General features: G+C 36.6%; 1 protein-coding gene across 5 annotated transcripts in view; it reads right to left on the bottom strand.

Moving 5' to 3' along the window:
* Nucleotides 1-20,156, bottom strand: part of PDE11A (phosphodiesterase 11A) — a 405,439-nt gene that overhangs the window by 363,421 nt on the left and 21,862 nt on the right. For 3 of the 5 annotated variants that reach the window (XM_072811251.1, XM_072811254.1, XM_072811253.1), the window contains exon 2: nt 14,737-14,841. Coding sequence is in view for 1 of the 5 variants with exons in the window: in XM_072811250.1 (XP_072667351.1) it covers nt 13,796-13,804 (9 nt within the window). In the remaining 4 variants the exon portion in view is untranslated. Of the gene's footprint in view, nt 1-13,795; nt 13,997-14,736; nt 14,842-15,427; nt 15,657-20,156 lie in introns of those variants that run through there. The other 2 variants (XM_072811252.1, XM_072811250.1) reach the window with 2 other exon arrangements.

Raw genomic sequence — 20,156 nt, 5'->3', positions numbered from 1 at the left:
GAATGCCAGCAGTGGCAGTAATAGCAAAGCGCTAGAGAGGAAGCAAGCAGTGAATTTTATAGTGCTTCCACATGGCAGGCCACACAGCTGACTTGCACAGTAAATGAAGATTACTGCCAGATGGCCTCAGAGCTGAGCACACAGGTGTATCAAGTACTTGCTATGTACTGATCTTTTTTTTTTTTAAGTAGACTCCACACCCAACATGGGATTGAATTCAAAACCCTGAGATCAGCATGCTCTACCTACTGAGCCAGCCAGGCACCCCAGCACTGATCATTTTATGTTTTTTTTTTTAAAAGATTTTATTTATTTATTTGCAACAGGGGGAGAGGCAAGAAGAGCTGGAGAGAATCTCAAACAGATTCTGTGCTGGAGACAGACTCGGGGCTGGATCTCAAGATCCTGAGATCATGACTTGAGCTGAATTCAAGAGTTGGACACCTTAACCAAGCATGCCAGCACTGATCACTTTAAATTAAGATATTAGTTTATCTTCACAACAGACTTATGAGTTAGGGAGTCTTTTCCCATTTGAAAGATAGAGAAACACTGAGAAGTTGAGTATCATAACCATGGTGCACAGTCAGTGGGTGCTAGAGCTGGGGTGCAGATCCATTTGGCTCCAGAGCGAGGCACACTCTTAGCTACGTCACTGGATTGTCTTCCACCTGTGTCAGCAGAGTCCTATAGATGCCAGGATTTAGGCTAGTAACAGAGATGCAGGGAGGGAGCAGAATGTTCTCTAAACACTCCTCTAACAGCACCAGAGTTGCAGATAGGAGGAAGAAAGCCTCCAATTCAAAAATTCCAAATTTCCCAGCTTAGTTAGCCTAATTAAGAACATGGCTGTCGCACTGAAAATGCAACTGTGAACAAAACAGAGACTCTGCTTTCATGGAGCTTACATTATGGTGGGGAGACAACCAATACACAAATAAGAAAATAAATATATAGAATAAGAGTGATAAGTGCTGTGAAGAAAAACAAAACTTGGCAAAGGATTAAATAAAGGGATGAGGTAGTGAAAGGCCTTTCAGAGGAGACATCTGAGCAGAAAATTGATGGAAATGAGGGAATGAGTTACATTGATATCTGCGAAAAATAATGCACAAGGTAGAGGAAGCAAATGCCAGAGATGTGGGACGTAATATATTTGGAGTTTTTAAGAAACATGAGAAAGACCACCTAGGAGACAGTGAATCAAGCACAGAATATTGATAGTTTGGAGATGTAAGCTGCTAAGGAAATAGTGGTGATCAAGAATTAAATTTTTAGGGGATCCCTGGGTGGCTCAGTGGTTTAGTGCCTGCCTTCAGCCCAGCGCATGATCCTGGAGACCTGGGATAGAGTCCCACGTCGGGCTCCCTGCATGGAGCCTGTTTCTCCCTCTGCCTGTGTCTCTGCCTCTTTCTCTCTGTGTCTCTCATGAATAAATAAATAAATAAATAAACAAATAAATAATAAATCTTTTAAAAAAAGAATTAAAATTTTAAAAATGATTAGCACAGTGCCTGATACAAAGAAAGTGCTCAATAAATGTCAGCTGCTGTATTACTTCTATATTATTATTGTTATCATTGCAAAGTAATAGTGTATGGAAACCTCATTGCATGTGATCACATCTCCGGTAACTTGAATGGAACATCAGTAAAGATGGTCAAAGTGGTATGCTGGACCTGGCTTGCAGGGGCTTACAAGAGCCTATTTAGCATCTCTTTCCAACTCCGTGTTCAGTGATTATTACGTAGCTTGCAGTCAGTCAGGATGGAAGTATTTACATGATGGAAATCAACAAATGCTACAAATTGGGATTTTTTTTTCCAGATTGCTAGTTGTTAAACATTCACCAACATTCAGTGAAAATAATTCAATTGTCCATCAACTGATGAATGGATAAATAAAATGTGGTATATACATAAAGTGGAATATTATTTGGCCATAATTAAAAGGAATTATACATATAATGACATATGCTACAACTTGAATGAACCTTAAAAACATTAAGTCAAAGAAGCCATTCACGAAGGACCATGTTTTGTATGACTTCATTTATATGAAATGTCCACAACAGACAAATCCAAAGACACAGAAAATATATTAGTGGTTGCCAGGAGATGAGGGGAGGGGACATAGAGAAGTGGCAGATGACTACTAAGAGGTATAGAGTCTCTTTTTGAGATAAATAATATTCTAAAATTAATTGTGCTGGTAACACAATTCTGTGGATATACTAAAATCCATTGAATTGTACACTTTAAACAGGTGAAATGTATGGTATGTGGATTATATCTCAATAAAGCTGTTATAAAAAAAATTTACCAGCCCATGACTTGTCATAAATCAGCAGCAATGTTGTGCATGAGGTAAGAAAAGCACTGAGTATCCTCAAAGAAGGGAGAGAAGTAGACCAGCCCTAGTCTGCTTGGAAACAGGTTTAATAAATAGTTATTTCCTTAATCCCATCTGCCATATAGTCATTATAAAAGCAGTTGTTTAGCATTTATCATGTTCCAGGCTCTGGGAGCAAAAGGAGACTAAGATAAAACCTCTGCCTTTGATTGAGGATCTCACAGTCTATAGCACCAAGAGCAGATGGAGTAGAAAATACTAGGAAGGGTGGGAAAATGAATTAAGCATTTCTGGCTTGGTTTTGAATTTGCGTAGCCTTATTCCCTACTTGGTTTTTGAGGTCACTGAAGGAGTCAATGGTTGAAGAAGAAAGTGAGAAGGTGACAGGGAATACTCATAAGATAGTCCAAAGGGCTGCGATGGAAGGCTGCATAGTAAGATGTGTGTTGATGTGGTCCCAATTGTCATTTCCTCTTAATTTTCAATTTTTAGAATGGTATGCATTAGTCATGGTCCCAAGAGAAAACAGAGCACACTCAAAGTAATTCAAGAGTGTTAATTTACAAGGAGACTGATTATAAGGTGGAATATAAGCAAACTACTGGGATAGTGAAGACACTTGGGACTAGCAGCAACAGAGAAGTCACCACTGCTAGACATGATGGGAAGGTCACCAGGACCCAAAAGAAAAGAGGCTTATATAGTAATAACTGCTTTCAGAGGAGCAGTGACAGCCTGTCAAAGGATATCAACAGCTCAAATTGACCTCAAAGGAGAGGCATCAGGAATAAATAGCTTGAACTCATTCTCTCTCCCTCCTATCCCAACTAGAAGCTAGACCCAACTAGAAGCTAGAAGGTGTGCTGGAGCTTGTTGAAAGAATCCATATAGGTTACCCTTCCTAGGTAGAGAGTATCAGGTACAAAGAGGGATCTATATAAGCTATGGAGGGACAAATGGAAAATATCTGGCCCAATATGGAAACTTGAAGACATCCCCTTACAAAATAATGGATGCTATAAGCTCAAACAATTTTCTGCAATTATGCCCTCCTCTCTGTGTAATTCTGTAAATTCCACCAAAACTGTCTGTAACAGATTCTACATTTGCAGCCAACAGAACCCTATTGTAGGGCACTAACCCTGAAAAAGTATGATACTGTGATGACAAATCAATCAGCTCAAGGAAGAAGCTCTACAGACTCCCTCTGTATCTACCCCTTCTCCCTTCCACCAAGCCAGAAATATTGCCCAAGTAGCCTCTCACTGAAGAATAGAGAAGGTATAGGGGCCTTCTCGCTTGTAGTTTTTAAGATCAAGGGTTTCCTTTTTGATTCCTTACTGATTGATCATTCTTTCTGTCAAAGCACTGGCTTACATGCAAGATAACTTTTGTCATTCCAAAGGGGATCTATTACATTTTAGAATGAGATGGAACTTTAGAGATCATTTAATAATCCACTCTCATTTTGCACACATGGAAACTGAGATCTAAAGCAGACACATAACTCCTCCAAAGTCATCTGCTTAGCACAACCGCTGATCTGCTTCTGGTTTCATCCCATCCTTCTGAACATCCCACAACTTAAAACCATTATCTTGAAGCCCAATGAATTTCTGTCTCCTAATCATTCCATCTCCAAAAACAGATTTTTACTATATCAACAATAGGCATTATCAGATATGTTGATGCAATTTTCAAAATGAAACATTCACTTCAAAAAAATTAAAATTGGCATATTATTATTTTAGGAAATAGAGGTCCATGGGATCAAACAAAAAAAAAAGGTTATTCCAATTCCAAAAAGATTAAAAGTCTCTAAACTGTAAGTTCTATGGAGATATTTATATTTTATCTTTATAGGAATTTAGTATCAGAAGTTGGTCATGGTCTATGCCAAATCCAAAACCTGAGGAGCTGTATATCTGAGGTTTTCCAGAGAAACAGAACCAATAAAACCAAAAAGTATTATGTCCATATTCATACATACATACATACATATAGAGATTTCTTATGAGGGACTTACTTACATGATTATAGAGGCTAAGTCCCATGCTATGCTGTCTATAAATTGGAAATCCGGAAAAGCTAGTGGTATAATTCAGTGCAAGTCCAAAGACCTGAGAACAAGGGGAGTGATAATATAAATCCCAGTCCAAGGGCAGAAGAAGATGAGATGGGGTGTTCCAGCTCAACTGGTAAGGGCTGACTTCCCTTTTTTCCACGTTTTGTCCTATTTAGGATGTCAGTGGAATGAATGGTTGGTGTCCAATCCCACAGGAGAGGGCATTCTACTGAGTCTTTCATTCAAATGCTAATCTCATCTAGAAATACCCTCACAGACACCACAAAACAATGTTTAATCTGGGTACCCTGTTGCCTACTCAAGAGGACACAAAATTAAGCATCACAGGTGTCTTACTTGGTTTTAAATTTTGTAAGCACTTTCTTCCCCCATTTTATTTGTGTAGAATCTTAACATGTGTCTATGTTTTAAATTGTTATTCTCTATCCTAGTAGTGATTTCATCTTAATCTAGTACAAATTTGTAACCCACAGTAACTGACAAGACAATAATAAATTTACAAAGTAACTGGGTAGATGAATATATGCCACAAAGGGTAAATTAGATTAGCATAAGGTGAAAGTTACTTTCTCCATCATATAAAAGGTACTGCTGCCATGCTGCCCTTCTGTACAAAGGCTTATCAAGCTTGCATCATATTTGTTAATGTCCCATTGGCCAAAGCCAATCATAGACAAATGCAGTCAGAGGAGTGACAAGAATGGAATATTTACAGATGTGGTTTATTGGGAGCCACTGATTTAACAGTTAATCACACAAGCTCCCTCCTAAATCCCCAACCCACATTTCCAACTGCTACAAAGCATTTGCTCCTATATGTCTCACAGACACCTCAAATTTATCATTTTCAAGATCACTCTCATTCTTCTCCATCTTAAACACTCAATGTGAGGATTATCTTACCTCAGAAATCTCTTTTTGAATCTAGCTTTTCTCCAAACTCACTCAACTTAATTCAAGTCTTCATTTATCCATTCTCTACCAAACAGTGTTGTCTTCCACAAGTGTAATAAATGGCACAGACTAGCCTATAAATTTTTATTTATAGGATTAAGTCCTTGTCAAAGATGTGCAGTGGGTTGAATGGTAAACCTTCAAAAGATACGTCCTCCCAGAAACTGTGAATGTGATCTTATTTGGAAAGAGAGTCTTTGCAGATTTAATTAAGGATCTCAAGATAAGATCATCCTAAACTCAGAGTAGGTCCTAAATCCCATGACACTTTTCCTTCTAAGACACAGAGGAGAAGACTGAGACACATAGAGGAGAAAGTCATGTGAAGACAGAAGTATATAGAGGTTGGAGTGATGAACCTACAAGCCAAAGAATACCAAGGATTGCTGGCCGTCCACCACAAGCTAGGAAAGAGACATGGAATGAATTCAGAGCATCCAGAAAAAAATTAACTTCCCCAACACCTGGAATTTGGAGTTCCGGTCTCTGGAACTATCAGAGAATAAGTTTCTGTTTTCTTAAGCCACCAGGTTTGTGGTAATTTGTTGCAACAGCCCTGAGAAACTAATGGAAGAGGAAGACCCTTCATCACTGCTATTTTCCATCTCTTCTTTTCCTTTTCCTTATCGTCTGCTACTCCCTGCCGAAAATTCTCAAAGCATACAGATCCCTTCTCTCTTCTGGGCTTTCTCCTCAATGCCTTTCTCCCCTTTCCTGGCTCTCAAACTTCTATTTTCCATTAAGAACTATTTGAAAGTTGGGATCCTTGGGTGGCGCAGCAGTTTAGCGCCTGCCTTTGGCCCAGGGCGCGATCCTGGAGACCAGGGATCAAATCCCACGTCGGGCTCCCGGGGCATGGAGTCCGCTTCTCCCTCTGCCTATGTCTCTGTCTCTCTCTGTCTCTCTCTGTGTGTGACTATCATAAATAAATAAAAATTTAAAAAAAGAACTATTTGAAAGTCACATCTTCTATGAAGTTTTACCTGCTTTCATATTATGAAGCTGTGTTCTGTCTTCCAGTGTAATCTGTCATGGTTCCACACATTTTGGTCAGATACCTGCTATAAATATTTGGTATTTGTTTAACCTAATATAATACATTCAATTCTCCATTTAAAATTTGTTTACATTAAATCACATTTCCTTATTCTTTTATCTTTTTTTTAATTTAGAAACTGAAACCACTCTGAGCAATAAGCCACTTGCATTCATAATTATATTAAAGAATACTAAGTACCTAGAAGGCAAATTTTTAAAATTTCAAAGATACCCAGCTGAACAATGATGACCAATGAAGGTAGAAAAATAAGCTTCATATGATAAACCAGACAAGTACTGTATTATATCACTTATATGTGGAATATAAAAAAGTCAAACATATACCAAAAATTAAAAAAAAAAAAAAGGGAGAGAGAGTATGTGTAAAATAGTAGTTACCAGGGAAGCAGGAAGAGGATAAGATTGATGGTATTTAAGGGTACAAACTTGTAACACATACTAAAATAGCCACAGAGATGTAATGCACAGTTTGTTGAACATAGACAATAATGTTGTACTATAAGTATGTAATATGATAAGTATTACAACCACAACCATCATATATAAATATATCAAAGTAATATGATGTACCCCTTTAATTTACACAATGTTGATGTCAAATTTACCCAATAAAAAGTTTAAAAAAGAGAGAGGAAAATACACTACAATATCACGCCATAAATGCCTTATTGTTTTCTTCTTAAAATCAATACATATTTTATCTCAGAAGAAAAATTAGCAATAATCAAAGTATCTTGTTGAAGAATGATTTGCTGATAAAATAAATTGATTGGCTTTTAACTATTTCAAACTATTTTCTCTACATTTAGAAACTCAAACTTAGTAGAATATGGGCAGATTCAATATTTTAAAAATACCCTGATCTTTATAAGGTAATTTGCTAAAATTTCTTAAATTATCAGTGCTGAGTCAGACATTGAAGATATAATGTAAGGATATCCCTTTCTTCAAAGAACATTTACAGTCTAGCTAGGGAGATAAAATATTTACATTAAAGTACAAGTGATAACAACATAAGATACCATTGATTGAGTATAACAACCAATGAAATCTATATAAAAAAATACAAATATTCTTAAATGCCAAATGATACTGTTTGTATTCAATAATAATCCACAATTAATATTAATATTCAAAGTGTAGAATTACTAATATCAGAACAAAAAGAAGAAAAAAATGGGGGAAATTTCACAAGTGAATGCTTTGGTTTTTACTTAAAGAACTAATATAAAAGAAGGGTGCAAACTAAATGCAGCAATACGTTAAAAGGATCATATACCATAATCAAGTGGATTTATTCCCGGGATGCAAGAATGGTTCAATATCCATAAACTAGTCAATGTGATACACCACATTAACAAAATGAAGGATAAAAACCACATAATCATCTCAGTAGATGCAGAAAAAGCACTTAACAAAAATCAACATCCATTTATGACAAAAACTCTCAACAAAGTGGGGATAGAGGGAATGTATCTCAACATAACAAAGGCCATATATGACAATTACACAGCTAACATCATACTCAAAGGTGAAAAGCTGAAAGCTTTTTCTCTAAGATTTGAATAAGACAAGGATGCCCACTCTTGCCACTTCTATTGAACACAGTATTTTTGAATTCGTAACCAGAGCAAACAGACAAGAAAAAGGAATAAAATGCAGCAAAATTGGAAAGGAAGAAATAAAACTGTCATTAATTGCAGATACAATAATATTATACATAAAACCGTAAATACTCCATCAAAAAACTATTAGAACTAATAAATTTAATATAGTTGCAGGATATAAAATCAGTACACAAAAATCTGCTGTACCTATATACACTAATAATGAATTATTAGAAAGAAAAATTAAGAAAACGACTACATTTACAATAGCATCAAAAAGAAGAAAATACCTAGGAAAAAATTTAACCAAGAAAGTAAAAGACCTATATATTGAAAACTACAAGACATTAATGAAAAAAAATTAAAGAAAATACAAATAAGTGGAAGAACATTCCATGCTCAAGGACTGAAAGAATCAGTATTGTTAAAATATCCACACTACCCAAAGTAATCTACAAATCCAATGCAATCCCTATCAAAATTCCAATGGCATTTTCACAGAAATAGGACAAATAAATAATCCTAAAATTTGTACAGAATTACAAAAGACCCTGAATAGCCAAAGCAATCTTGAAAAAGAAAAACAAAGCTGGAGGCATCATGTTCCCTGATTTCAAACTATATTGCAAAGCTACCATAATTTTAAAAGTATGATATTGGCATAAAAACAGAAGTATAGATCAACAGAACAAAACAGAGAGCTGAGAAATAAACCCATGCATATATGGTGAATTAATTTGTGACAAATGAGCCAAGAATACCTGTAGGGAAGGACAGTTTCTTTGATAAATGGTGTTGGGAAAACTGGACAGCCACATGTAAAAGAATGAAGCTTGACAACTATCTTATACCAAACACAAAAATTAACTAAAAAATGGATTAAAGACTTGAATGCAAAATCTGAAACCATGAAACTCCTAGAAGAAAACATAGATGGAAAGCTCCTTGACATAGGTCTTAACGATGATTTTTTTTTATCCTAACACGAAAAGCAAAAGCAAGAAAAGCAAAAATGAACAAGTCTGACTATATCAAATTAAAGATCTTCTGTACAGCAAAGGAAACGATAAAAAAAAATGAAACAGCAACTTACTGAGTGGAAGACAATATTTGCAAATCATATAACTAATAAGGGGCTAACCATCAAAATTTATAAAGAGTTCATATAGCAAAAAAAAAAAACAAAACAAAACATAAAACCCCATAAAAAATCCAGTTTTTAAAAATGGGCAGAAGATATTTTCCCAAAGACACAGAGATGGTCAACAGGCATATGAGAAGGTGCTCAACATCATTAATTATCAGGGAAATGCAAATCAAATCTATAATTAGATATCACCTCACACTTATTAGGATGGCTATTAATGTACAAGAAATAACAAACGGCAAGGATGTGAAGGAAAAGGAACTCTTCCGCACTGTTGATGGGATGTAAATTAGTGCAGTCACTATGGAAAACAGTATGGAGGTACCTTAAAAAATTAAAGATAGAACTATCAAGAGGCACCTGGGTGGCTCAGTCACTTTAGTGTCTGACTTTGGCTCAGGTTGTGATCTCAGGATCCTAGGATCAAGCCCCATCATCGGGCTCCACGTTCAGTGGAGAGTCATCTTCTCACCCTCTCCCATTGCCCCCCTCCCTATGGCTTTTGCACACACTCTCTCTCTCTCTCAAATAAATAAAATCTTTAAAAAAAAAAAAAAAAAAGAACTACTATATGACCCAGCAACTCCAATTCTGGTATTTACTCAAAGAAGGTAAAAACACAAACTTGAAAAGATGCATCCCCATCTTCATTGCAGAACTAGTCACAATAGCCAAGATACAGAAGAACCAAAGGGCCCATTGATGAATGAATGGATAAAAATTGTGGTATATACATACAATGGAGTATCATCCAGCCATAGAAAAAAATGAAATCTTTTTTTTTAAGATTTTATTTATTTATTTACAGAGACACAGAGAGAGAGAGAGGCAGAGACACGGGCAGAGGGAGAAGCAGGCCCCGTGCAGGGAGCCTGATGCGGGACCCATCCAGGGTCCCCAGGATCACACCCTGGCTGCAGGCGGCGCTAAACCGCTGCGCCACCTGGGCTGCCCGAAAAAAAATGAAATCTTGCCATTTACAACAACATGGATAGAATTGGATGGCATTATGCTAAGTGAAATAAGTCAGACAAATACCGTTATGATCTCACTTACAATGTGGAATTTTAAAAAACAAACAACAAACAAAAACTCATAGCAAACAGGTTGGTGGTTGCCAGAGATGGGGGAATGGGTGAACAGGGTCAAAAGGTACAAACTTCCAGTTTTAAAATAAGTCATGGGGATGAAATGTATAGCATGATGACTATAGTTTAATAATGCTGCATTGAATATTTGAAAGATGTTGAGAGAATAAACAAATATTCTCATCATAAGAAAGAAGTTTTTGTAACTACACATGGTGATGGATGCTAACTAGTCTCACTAATAGTGTTCATTTTGCAACATATATTGAATCATTGTGTTTTACTCTTGAAACTGATAGGTGTCAATTATACCGCAATAAAAAACAAATTTAAAAAATAGAGCAAAGCTAGCACCTAGGGTGTGATTGGCCCAGGCAATAAGTAAATTAAAGAGCAAAGAGGCTGGGTCCAACAGAGCGACGGTCTGAAGTGAAAATATGAGCAAAGGAAATGCTTGCACATGTTTACGGTAGATGGTATCTTCGTTGCCATTATTCACTACCCTCTTCCTTCTAATAGGATGACATATTACTGTTATTTGACTTGACATTCCTCCTGCAGGGAGAGCATACCTCCCCACCTTCATTGGCATTGGGCTTGGCCACTTAATATGTTTTGGTCACTGGAATGTGAGCACTCATAACATATACCATAGCTGAGCAGAAGCTTTATGAAGAATCATCAGGAGCTTCTTCTAGGGCTTTTGATCTCTCCCTCTGCCACGAGAATAGGAATGTCCCATATAGGTGCTTCCTCTTTAACATGGGTCCCAGAATGAGAAGATACTTAGAACAGAGCCACAGCTGACCACAGGCTACATGCTCTGTGAATAAGCAATAAATGTTTTTGTTGTCCCAAGTCCATGAGATTTTCTTACTATAGCACAGTTGACTAATACAGAAATTGCTACCTAGAAGTAGGATGCTGCTCTGTAACCCTGTCCTTAGCACCAGATAGAGTGTAACATGGAAACTGCTTATTTGGAGCTACAAAAAGGTGATCCATATTAAGTAGGGATCAAATATTTGGTGAGTGAAATCGTCACCTACAATGGCTTGAACAACAGGAGATAAGCCTAATGAATTTATGGCTTCGGTGAAGAGAAACAAATGGTTCTGTACCTGAAGTATATTTGAAAATGAGAGATCTGGCCCAATCCTCCAAATGTAATAAATAGTGCCCCTTTCTGCAGCCTTTCCTCTGCTTTCTTAGTGCCTGTCACCAGCCCTTATGCCCTCATGCAACACCCCACCCCTATGGTGGTGCCCCAGTCCTACCTGTCTCTACAACCATAATATTCTGTGCTTAAATGAGTCCCTGCTTTGTGGAGAATGAAGAATTCGGACTGAAGAAAATGTGATTTTGAACTCACGAGTTGATGATAATGATCACTGAGTGAAAAATCTAGAGAAGAAAATTTGATTGTTAATTCTTCCCTATGTTAATATTTTAGAAAAATGTGATGTTGAGGGAGAATAAGCAAATACTCTTAAAAATCATGCTATATTATACACAACATCTTGTGGGACACGAGAGTTCAATTAAAAAATTATTCTTCTTGAACTAAATAACATGTTGTTTTCCACAAGAACCACTGACTAGAGGTCTTCATCTGGAAAGTACTTCACTTGCTAGTATAAAGAATTTTAAGAACACAGCAAGTAACAATGTTCCCTGCTTTCTGAAGAGTTCCCTGTTCCTTCTGAAACACACAAATAATTGCCAAGATAACTGATCTCACATTCTTACTCTAATGAAATGAAATGACACTCATTCTTTCAGATCCTTACCAAGACATATTTTAGAATTGCCTATGCTAAAAGTGATAAATCATATATAATCATCCAACTGTAATACTTTCCAAATATATTTTTGTTGATATGCAATCAGCATTAACATTTCCTTTCTACTGAAGTTTCTCAGTTCCTGTTAATGGTCCTATAAAACAAGGATACTGGGCAGCCCAGGTGGCTCAGCGGTTTAACACTGCCTTCAGCCCAGGGCCTGATTCTGGAGACCCTGGATCGAGTCCCACGTCAGGCTCCCTGCGTGGAGCCTGCTTCTTCCTCTGCCTGTGTCTCTGCGTCTCTCTCTCTCTCTCTCTCTCTCTGTGTGTCTCACGAATAAATAAATAAAAATCTTAAAAAAATAAAACAAGGATACTTCTTAAAGATTTCATAGCAATCTGTTCTCTGATTAATGTGAATCTTTCTTCTATTTAATCTTTAATTCAAGTTTAGTAGACAATGGTAAACTCCAGTAACTTGACCACCTTACAGGTTGTCAAGTTCATTATATTTTCTTTTGCTCATCAAAGTACCTCAAATTTAGGTTGGAGAGTACCTAGAGAGTAATCCCCTTTGAAGTTCTTGTTATCATAAGGGGGTGTGTTGCACAGACACACTACCCGTATCAGTTAGGGTTTGACCAGGAATGCTGGACCACTGTGAGCGATGGGAATGAGGGGATTACTAAAGGAGACCTTACACAATTTGAGGAGAAGAGGAACACAGGTCCCGAAGGGAGCACCTCAAGGATCAGAGCAAAGTTGCTAAGTGCACAAAGGAGAACTGGGGAAGGCTGTGGAAGGTTTGACTCTGCATTTGGTGATGGGCCTAAAGTTACTATAGGTCAGTAGGGCAAATAGGAAGGAGCAGAAGCAAAGTAGACACAGGAAGGACAAACTTGTGATGACAAATTGGTATCGTTTCGTCTGTTTCTCATCATTCCAGACCTTTATTACATGGATGGCCCAAGACTCAAACTAAAAGAGATCTGGTAGGCGATGGAGAAACTGAGGGCCCAGCTGCTGCCCAACAACATGAAGGCTACTGTCAACAGATGAGCGACAAGTGTGGGTTGCACCTGGCGCCCTGCACTGACCTTACAAATGTGAAGGCTTTTCCCTAACTCTGCTGCTTTCTAGAATCAGGCAGATGTCTCACGTGACTAGTCCTAACCAAGAACCATACAGAAATCTGGCAAACACAGTTGATGACACAAGATAAAATTACACAGTGCCCAGAATCCCTTCATATAAATTGACCCAAAGATGGATTTAAGCCTCTCAGAGACCCCATACATTAATTCAATAATAAAGCCTATCATACTACAGAATCTTAATTACTGCATTTATTTGCAAATTTTCTCCAAAACTTTTTCTTTCTTTCTTTTTTTAAAGATTTTAAAATTTATTTACTCATGAGAGACACAGAGAGAGAGGCAGAGACACGGGCAGAGGGAGAAGCAGGCTCCACATGGGACTCGATCCCAGGACTCCAGGATCACGTCCTGGGCCAAAGGCAGACACTCAACCACTGAGCCATCCAGGGGTCCCCAAACTTTTTTCTAATGCCAGAAACATCACTACAAGCAAAGAGGTATTTATTTTGCTCTTACAAAGATAAACACAATTGTAAAGCAACACTCAACATCTTATCATTGTTTGATTTTTTAAATGCAAAAAATCTACTTAATACTTCTTTATTTCCACCCAACTGACCTTTACCATCTCAGTTCTCCTCACATTATCTTCTTCCTGCTTCTCCTAGGGCAAAAAGTATTTAAACTCCAAACACAAGGGCTTCCTTCTTGCTCTTCCCTGCAATGTGGCTTTTTGTCAAAGCCACCAAACCTATCTGTCAGAGTTGTATAAAAATGACCTATAATTACAAATATGAATTAAGTTCAAGTTCTTTCTTACAGAGTTCTCTGTCCCATGTAAATTAAAATATGAGGTATGTTACCAAATTCTATATCCTTGCAAACCCAACTCAGCTCTGAGACTGGTAACATCCCTAACACACTCTTGGAGTCCCTACAGATGTCTCGGTCCTCATCAAAGAATTTCTCCAAGGAGAGAATAATAAGCTCAACTTGGTCAAGTGTACCTTAGTCCCCAGGGACACACTCTTCTATTCAGTAGTGGCACTGAGCTCCCACTTGCCAGAAGCATTAAAATTAAGTCTAAGCCCTGAGTGGACTTAATAAAACCTTCTGAAAATCACAGCTTTTTCAATATTCCCTTCACTTTGAAAATTTGGGGTTAGGGTGACTTCTAAGTAGTAGCATAAGTTAACTAACATATTATCCCTAGTATATGGTAAAACGTCACCAGGAATTGAGGCAGAAGATCCAAATGCTGGTTCTGGCACAAGTCTCAATGAGAAGGTAAAAATGTACCTTATGGGGTGTTGTTGTGAAGTGGAAATTAGATAATGGATATCCTATTCTCACCCATAATGACTCCTGACCAGTCCATTACCCAACCCTTTGGTAAGGAAAGACCTTCTCTTTCTTGCACTAGGCCATACACTTGGGTAATGGAGTGCTTGTAGGACTGCATAGCTATTTCAGGGGCCACCTCACACCACACAGAACCACTATTCTCTTCCACACAGGCCCTGTGGTGGACTTGCTATGCCATGCCTCATAGCTACTTACTGTGAGGTAGGAGGTCTTTCCAATTAATGGTAAGGGTTATTTTTTTCTTCTTCCTCTTTCTCAGGGTACATGGTATCTCTCCGTGCAGTCCAGCCTTCCATTACTCTGGATTAGAAAGGTACCATAAAAGGATTAATGTAAAAATGCTATATGTTATGTGACATAAATGCTTATTAATGTAGAACATACTTTTCTCCTTCTCTCTAGGTTTTATTTTATATCACTCATGGTCAAAAAATTACCTTTTGTTCCAATAATATTCCTAAGATAAGATCAATTATTGACTTTATTTTTTTCTTAAAGTTACTTATAATAAAGCTATAACAATAAATACAATAAAGTTATAATAAAGGCAAATGTATAACCAAACATAGCTTACTGAAAACTAAAGCTAAGTTCTGCCATATTTACATTTCAGTTACAGAGAAATAAGTATGTGGAATTTATTTTCATCATCAATAGCAGCTTCTAGGCTTATAAAATATTTTGTGCCTGTAGGGACTACTGAAGCACAATCGATTTTAGTTCTCTTTCCTCTCCTCCTCCATGCTGACCTTATTGAGCAGACAAAAGTCAGTCCAAACTCAGAAAGGCATCTGATTAGTAGATTACACACAATCAAAAATTTAAACCTTTTTTTTAAATGTTAAACTTACTACAGGCTGATCAAAAAAGATCAAATATGACTTACTTAAACATGCAATATTTGATATTGGAAAATTTTGGCTTATAACTAATATTTTCTAAGTTGCAAGATGTTGCCTGTTTCAAATATTGAATAAGCTTTTTTCTCCCACTCTTCTTTCTAAGACCAGCAAAGACCATTTTAGTTCCAGGGATATATTTCTTTGGGTTCTCCAAATATTCCATCAGAGTTTCCTCTCCCCAGATAATACCTATAAAGGTGAAAGTAAGTTTTAAGTTTGTGTAGTTATATTTGTAAGGCTTACTTTCTGATGTGACCCACATATGTGAACAAAAGATTACTCTTAGATTCAATAGGAAGGCCACCATAACTGGGAATACTTACAGTTTCTGACCTACAAGAAAATTCTAAAATTAGTCTTTGGTGCTCTACTCTCCAGGTTCCCTATAGAAATCTAATACTCACATGCTGTTCAGCATGATCCAAGGTACACCAATAAACTGCCAACCAAAGCCGTACCCCCACCCTCCTAGAATCACAGAGTTCCTTCTAGAAGAGATCTTAGAAATTAATCTAACCCCTCACATTGCAGATGAGTAAATGATCCAAACAGAGAATTTGTCCTAGGAGACAAGATGACTTAAAGTCAAGAATTTCTTATTTTTTCTTCCAATCATAGGATGTTGCCTCTGTCCAAATTTCTGTCAAAAGTCTATGATTTCAGGAATCCAGTTTTACAATGAGAGAACGGTTGTCTCTTTCTTTTTTTCTTTTCTAAAACCAGTCAAAAAGAATACGGACACAGAGAAACAGAAATGCTAACTCCATTTTTGATAAAATATTCAGGGAGCACCTATACTCCAAACTTGATATAATTAGAACACTGCCAAAATCATAAAGCCTGGACCAGAGTAAGAGGACACCTATCACTAATGATCTCAAAAGAAAACAAGTTCTCCAAAGTAGGTGACATATCCTAAGTAGCAAGTCATAGTCCTCTGGCCCAAAAAGAGGAGAGTGTATATAAGCTGGCTGTGAAAGTCTCCCTAAGTTCAAATTGACACTCTGGAGGGTCAAGGGAGCCATGATTGAAGAAGAAAACACAGACATTCCATTTTTTTTAGACATTCCGTTTTTAAAAGAAGCCTTCTACCTTTTGATTTCCATCTGCACAGAATATCTTTTCCATCCCTCCACTTTCAGTCTATGTGTGTCCTTACATCTGAAGTGAATCTCTTGTAGGTAACATATAAATGGGTCTTTATTCCTTTTACTCATTCAGTCACCCTATCCTTTTGATTGGAACATTTAGTCCATTTATATTTAAAGTAATTAAGGATAAGTTATATATACTTATTACCATTTTGTTAATTGTTTTCTGGGGTGTTTTTATAGGTCTTCTCTATTCTTTCCTTCTCTTGCTCTCTTCCCTTACAGTTTGATGGCTTTCTTTGGTGTTACACTTAGATTCCTTTCTCTTTATTATGTAGTATTATTTATTATTATTTTTACACTTAGAGTCCTTAGATTCCTTTCTCTTTACTATTTATTTTTAAATTATTTTTTATTATTTATTATTACAAGTTTTCAATTTGTGGTTACCATTAGAGTTATACATCACAGCTTATATGTATAGCAATCTATATTGAGTTGATGGTCCTAAACACATTCTAAAAACAGTACATTTTTACTCCCCCCTCCATGTTTTATATACATGATACCATATTTTATCTTTCTATTTTGTGCATCCCTTCACTAGTTTTTGTAGATTTAACTGAGTTTACTACTTTTGAGCTTTAACTGCTATACTGGCTTTATTTTTTTTAATATGTATTTATTCATGAGAGACACAGAGAAAGAAAGGCAGAGACATAGGTAGAGGGAGAAGCAGGCTCTTCATAGGGAGCCCAATGTGGAACTCAATCCCGGATCCTGGAATCACATCCTGAGCTGAAGGCAGATGCTCAACCGCTGAGCCACCCAGGTGTCCCAAGCCATATTGGCTTTAAAAGTGATTAATCTACTACATAAACTATATTTCCTTTTACCTGTGAAATTTTTTTTCCTTTCATAATTTTCTTACTTTGAATTATGGCCTTTCCTTCTCAGTTAAAGAATTTCCTTTAATATCTCTTATAAGACCCGTTTAGTGATGATGAACTGCTTTAATTTTTGCTTGGGAAATTCTATTGCTCTCCTTCTGTTCTGAATGATAACCTTTCTGGGCAGAATATTTCTGGTTATAAAGTTTTTTCCCTCAACTCTTTGAATACATTTCACTCCCTTCTGGCCTGCAAAGTTTCTGCTGAAAAATCAGCTGATAGTCTTATCGGGTTTCCCTTACATGTAACTGTTTTCATTTCTTTTTTTCTGTTTTAAAATTCTCTTTATCAGTACTTTTTGCCATTTTAATTATGTGTTTTGGTGTAGACTCCTTGGGTTCATCTTGTTAGGGAGGGGTCTCTGTGCTTCTTGGATCTGGATGTCTGTTTCCTTCCCCAAATTAGGGAAATTTTCAGCTATTATCTCTTCAAATAAGTTTCCTGCCCTCTTTCTCTCTCCTCCTTCTGGGATCCCCATAATAAAAAATGCTTGGTAATGTTGTAGAGGTCCCTTAACCTGTTCTCATCTTTTATTTTTCTTTTATTTTTTTGTTGTTCAGCTTGATGGCTTTCCATTACCTTGTCTTCCATATCACTGGTAGTTCCTCTTCCTCCTCTAATCTTGATTTCCTCTAGCATATTTTTTATTTCAATTATTGAATTCTTCACCTCTGACTGGTTCTTTTATATTCTATACCTTTTTGTTGAAGTTGAAGTTCCTGATGTTAAGCCCCATTGATTTTCAAGCCAGATGTTATGGGGATTTCTCTTCCAGTTCAAGCCCCCTGTGCCTGGTGTGGATTCTGATTTTCTTGGTTCTCTGTGCTTATGATGTCCCTCCTATTGTGTGTTGGGGGTTTGATTCCAAATTGTGTTCCCACCCCTTCTACTCTTTTTGATGTGAACTTCTTTTTGTGATTGGCTGTGGAAGGTCCCTTCTGCCAGTTTTCAGAGTTAGTTGCAGAGATCTCACTATATTATCTCAGTGTGTCCATAGGATGAGGTGAGCTCAGGATCCTCTCACTCTGCCAGCTTCCTAAAACTTCCTGAATTTGACTTTTTAAGATTCTACATGTAAGTGACATTATATTTTTTTCTCCAACTTACTTCACTCAGCATAAATGCATTCAAGGTTCATCCAAATTTTTGCAAATGGCTAAACTTCCTTCTTTCTCAGAGTTGAACATTCTATCATATATACATTTACCACATCTTTCTCCACTCATCTGTTGACAAACACATAGGTTGTTTCCATAGCTTGGCTATTGCAAATAATGCTGTAATGAACATAGGATGTAGATATCTCTCCCAGATCCTGTTTTTATTTCCTTTGGATACATACCCAGAGATGAGATTACTAGACTGCATGACAGTTACTTTTAATTTTTAATGAATCTCCACATTGTTCTCCATGGTAGCTGCACCAATTTGCATTTCTACCACCAGTTCATAAGTGTTTCTTTTTCTCTACAGCTTTGCCAACACTTGACACAAGACACAAGACAATTTCTTGTCTTTCTGTTGATAGCAATCTAATAGGCATCAGGTGATATCTCACTGTGGTTTCATTTGCATTTCCCTGACAATTAGTGATGTTGAACACTTTTTTTATGTACCTGTTGTCCAATTATAAGTCTTCTGTGGGAAAGTATTCAGTTCTTCTGCCTATTTTTTAATTGTTTTGTTGTTTTGGGTTTTTTTGCTATTGTGTTACATCCATTCTTTATATATGTTGAATATCAACCCTTTACCAGATACAAAATTTGCAAATATTTTCTCCCATTCCATAGGTTGCTTTTTCATTTTGTTGACTATTTATTTTGCTGTGCAGAAGCTTTTTAGTTTGATGTAATCCCACTTAATGCCTGTTGTTCTTGTTGCTTGTGCTTTTGGTGTCAATGTCCAGATTATTACAAAGACCAATGTCAAGGAACTTTTTCCCTATGTTTTCTTCTAGAAGTCTTAGAGTTTCAAGTCTTATATTTAATTTAATTAGGTCTCTAATTCATTTCAAGTTAATTTTTATGAGTGATGTATATAGGGATTCAATTTCATTCTGCTACTTATTATTATGTAATCAGTAAAACAAATAGTAATATTATATCCCCACACCAGTCACAAAGATTACTTAAATTATCTGACTTAAGGAAATTTTATTACTAATTCTTGAATAATGTTAAAGCCAAGCCTTCTATACAGCTTTTAATATTTGACAACAACCTACAATAAAAGATTTGTAATCAGTTTTAATATTATTTCCAATGATGTCAACAATAAAATCCTCTAAATATTAGCAGTTAGAGAAACAAATATCAGGTTATAAATAGTCTACAAGTTAGAACTCAAAAGCTAACTGCTCTTGTAATGTGTCAATAAATAATAAAATGACACTATAGAAAAATATTACTTTAAAAACTAAAGAACCATATAAATTCAAATAATAAATCCAAGTTTCAGGTTGATTTAATCAATAGTCTATCAACTAGAAATCCTATTGCAATACATGCAATTAGAATCTGACACTAACTTCCTGAATTTGAACAGATTCCACAGACCCCAGTAATTCTGCCTCATTTCAGACACCAGCTACAAGTTTGGGGTCCTAGACCACCTCAAATTCTAACCAACTGGCTATAAATTTGAGGGTTCCCAGGACCCCCTCAAGTCTGATA

Source organism: Canis lupus, chromosome 34, assembly GCF_048164855.1.
Source record: "Canis lupus baileyi chromosome 34, mCanLup2.hap1, whole genome shotgun sequence".
Taxonomy (NCBI): Eukaryota; Metazoa; Chordata; class Mammalia; order Carnivora; family Canidae; genus Canis; species Canis lupus.
The sequence above is the reverse complement of the archived record's forward strand: the minus strand, read 5'-3'. Positions and strand labels throughout refer to the sequence as shown.